General features: G+C 34.8%; 1 protein-coding gene across 1 annotated transcript; it reads right to left on the minus strand.

Moving 5' to 3' along the window:
• Positions 1-321: 321 nt before the first annotated feature.
• LOC132298828 (probable BOI-related E3 ubiquitin-protein ligase 2) lies at positions 322-1,842 on the minus strand. Its single transcript, XM_059795173.1, has 2 exons — positions 1,383-1,842; positions 322-1,056 (listed from the first exon to the last, which is right to left on the minus strand). The coding sequence occupies exons 1-2, from the start codon at positions 1,629-1,631 to the stop codon at positions 517-519; spliced, it is 789 nt and encodes a 262-aa protein (XP_059651156.1). The 5' UTR covers positions 1,632-1,842; the 3' UTR covers positions 322-516.
• Positions 1,843-4,315: the final 2,473 nt, after the last annotated feature.

The raw sequence follows: 4,315 nt of genomic DNA on the forward strand, positions 1-4,315 counted from the left end.
TATAGTTCCAAAATTTGTCAAATTTTTCAAAACAGCCCACATTCTTACTCATTTACATAATCGATTCCCCAAAACCTTCACCAAACAGGTAGGGCGGGGCACCGGTTGGGACTTCTTACCATCCCTAACCCAGGGAGTATTTTCTGTGTCACGGGCGACCTCAAAAATGGTCACTCTGATATTGCTTTCAATCCCTTCTGTCACTGGAAGAACACAAAGGGTCACAAAATCTTGATGAATAATCAAATCAATCCACCAAGGTGGAAAAATAAATCTAAAGAAGGAAAACGAATAAATCCAGTAAAGGAAAAGATGCTCTTGAACTCTGATTCTTTTCACTTGATTGGGTTTGGTTTTAAAAGTACATGTCAATTCTAAAGAAAGCAGAGACCCTAAATACTAATAAAAATAGTGCATGAATCAAAATGGGCCATGTTCATTTCTGCCTCATCATGTCACTAAACTCAGTCATTTTCCTTCTTTTTCCGGGAAAACATTTATTATATTCCTAGAAAATCACATCAAAGCCTCTATGCTACCTCTCTTTGTCACGCCACAGACAGGGCAAGAATCAAGAAAAGCTTCACAAGCTTTGCATGAGCAAAGGTGCCTGCAAGGTAGGAAAATGACACACCTACTCCTAAAATTACAGCTTTTGCAAACCATCTTTTCCTCTCTCTCTCTTCCTCTTCCACTTCCATTTCCCTCTTCCTTTCCATTCCTCCCCCTGCTTTCCCCTGTTTGGTCCTCCTCTATGCAAGACTCTGCATCTTCAATCCCATTGGTGAAACAAGCATTGCTTTCTCTCAGCTGTTCGATTGTGTTGTGGAGAGAGAAAGCCATGGCCTCGTTCTCTTTGGCCACTCTCTGCCATGTTTGGTTCTCGTCCTCCATTCTTCTCAACAACTCTTCAAGCTCCATTGTCCTCTGCACAGCTTTTCCTATTTCTTCATCTCTCTGTTTCAGTAGAAAATGTGCTTTTGCTTCGTATTTCTTCAAAAGCACTTCCACTTGTTGCTTTCTCTGCTCTTGCAATGCCAATCTCAATCTCTCATTCTGTTACACAAACAATAATGTACATTTATTGAAAGTTGAAACACACACAAAAAAAAAAAAAAAAAAAACTCTCTAATTCTAAATATATATTTTATTTTTAAAGCAAAATCTATCTTAGAATGCTGCTTAAAAAACAAGAAAATCCAATATAAAACTGCTTTTGAATTGAAATGAAATGACTTTTTGATTTTTGAAGCAAAACCCATCTAAAAAAGCTGCTTAAAAAACTAGAAAGTCAAATATAAAACTGGTTTTGAATTGAAATGAAGGAGTTTTTTTATTTATTTTTGAAGCAAAACCCATGTGAGGATGTTATGTTTTCTGACCTGTAAAGTGATAAACTGATCAATCTCTTGCCTTTGATTCTCAATCACAGACTCTATGCTTTGAGAAAACTCCATTAATTGGTGACTCTTGAAGTTGTTTTTGGGAACCACGACACTTTTCTGCTGCAGATTTTGTAACTGTTGCTGCGGAAGATTGAGATACAACTCATTGAACCCACAAGCACTTTCCATCCAAACCTGTGAGCCTAACCCAAGATTGTCCAGGCACAACTGAGCTTCAATGGCCATATATATATATATATAGGTAGAGAGAAATATCACACCAAAACAAACCCTTTTCTCAGATCTTCCTCACCTTCTCTCAACACAAATCAACAAAACAATAACAGAATCGAAGTGGGTTTGTTTCAAAACAAGAACTTTGTCGTTTGATGGGTCAGAATTGCTGCAGGAATATGATCTCCCTCTCTCTTTCTCTCTCTAACTTGGCAGCAAAACCTTTGCCTTGAACATAACAAACAAAAGTGGTGGGGTAGGGAGTCCTTATATATATAGACACGTATATTTATTATATTGGAGGGTGTGTGAATTAAATATATATAATTATTTGACTGAATTAAAGAACTAAAAAAAATTGAAAAGAGAGACTGGTGGGTGTGGGCCTAGGATTCTTTCTCTATCTACTTTTTCTCCCGGAAAGTTCTATCTATTGTTTCTCTCTCTTGAGAAGCATTAAAGAGAGATGCACGGGAGATAGGTAAGCAAACGACTTACACATGCAGGTTTTGTGAGTAACCTACCTATCCAGTGGAGAGATTTTAGAGGCGTTGTTGAATGAGAAATTTAATTGAAGAGGTGTGGCTTTTATGTTGGTGTGAACGAGTCTGTTTTGTTTTTTTATATTTAGAGAGAGAAAATGTCAGTTTTTGTTTGGAGAGAGAGAAAGAGAAAGAGAGGATCGGAGATTAGTCAGTTTGGTCATCTGGAAAGGCTGAAGAATAGGATTCTTATTTCATTCGCAATTCTCTCTCTTCCCATTAAAGATAACATGCAACAGCTTCACGTTCAAAGACATCTCAAACTTCTTATATATATCTCTTTCCCACCAAGTAAAGGGGGTTTTTGTATTTTCATCTGAATAAATTTTTAGCAGGCTTAAATTAAGGTAAATTATATTAATATCCTCTTAAGATTGGGCAACTAAACCTATACCGATCAACTTTAATTACTCTTATCTCCCCTAATCTTCTTTTTCTGTCTCCCAAATATGACTTTTAGTGTAAAAAGTCCTTCATGCCCTTATATTATAAGATATTTATAAAAAGTATTTCAATAGTGGTGATGTGTTTGAATATGGTTGTGTACGTAGGTACCACTTTTGTGTACAAATATATTACTTTTTGTGCAGATCATTTTAATGACTTAATTTGTATAAAAATGATACTTATTTGCACAAAAGTAGTTTCTATGTGCATCTGCATAAGAGTTGTACTTACATATACAAAATGGTGCCGGAATATATTAAGGATAATTTGGGTAGATGAATAGTATTTTTCAATGTCCACCTTAAACTGTAAAAATAAATAAATAAAAAATAATAATAAAATCATGGTTGTGAAAAAATTTGGCTTCGACTCCATGACTTTGTAAATGAATAGTGTTTTACAATGTCCACCTCAAACTTTCAAAAAATATCATGGTTGTGAAAAAAATTGGCTTTAACTCCACGACTTTGTAAATTAGCCTCCAAAACTCCATGTTTTTGTAACTATCCCTATGTGTATATATATATATTAGAGGAGATTTGTGTCACACTTAAGTATTTGAAGAATGCACTCACTTGTACAGAAAGGGTAAACTACTCCGACCTCCCTCCATGTATGGCCTAGTTTCCAAAAATAGGTATTAATTTATATATTTAGAATGTGCTAAGTGGGCATCAACTTTTACATTTATAAAAGTCACAAAACTCTTATACGTTAGTATAGTAAGAAGGGATCGTCCACAGGGATTATTAGCTTAGAATCTAACTTGACATTAATGAGCGTGAGATTGAAACGAAGTTTGTTTTGTTAATTAAACTAATATTGAACAATGTGAATCATGAATGAAATTAAAACTAAATTAAGATTGAGTTAAGTGATAGGAAAAGAGGCTTAAGGCATGGAATGCACCACTAAGCTCATGCAACTAAACGAAGTGCCTTCAATTAACGGGAAAAATTTATTGTAATCAAAATGTGGCTACAAGCACACATCAATAATCAAGAGGATAATACAAATTGCAATGAATAAGTATGGACTATTAAATTCAAGCATGAATTATCTACCTAACTACAATTACTCTAAGGTGTAGTATAATCGATCAATACTAAGTATAACTCATCAAACTAATTAGCAATTACATCCAATAAGAACCATACATGGCCATCACTAAGCACAATTACAAAAAACATTTAGTGTAAAGATTAATCCTCGATTAATTACACATAATACAACATGCAACCAACATAGAGAATCAATAGAAAGAATTATTAATATAAACTTTGGTACAACCAAGTTTGAATTCACAAGACCATATCACTAATTACAATTAATAATTCCCAAGATTGAAAGACAAAGTTTTAATTATACAAGCTTAGGGCTCATCCAAGCCCTAAGTGAAGAGATTGTCACTCATGGAGAAGGTAGATGTCATCAAGGTAGCTTCACAATTTATCTCCAAGCTTTGGCTCATCTTCTTCTTCTTTTTCTTTGGTTGAAACCCTAGAGAGAGAGTGTATGAATGTAAAGAGAGAATGTCCTAAAATATCCTAATTCTAATTCTAATCTTGCAAAATGTGCAACCTCCCTTGCCAATATGGGCTAATTTCCTTATATAGGTGGTTTTAATGACCTCAAATTGGTCAGACCTTGTGCACAAGGACCCAAAATGATTGCACCACAAGCCCCTTTGAATCGAGGCTTCAATTA

Source organism: Cornus florida, unplaced genomic scaffold (assembly GCF_030987335.1).
Source record: "Cornus florida cultivar Cherokee Brave unplaced genomic scaffold, ASM3098733v1 CherokeeBrave_3.0.0_Hap2_Chr03, whole genome shotgun sequence".
NCBI lineage: Eukaryota > Viridiplantae > Streptophyta > Magnoliopsida > Cornales > Cornaceae > Cornus > Cornus florida.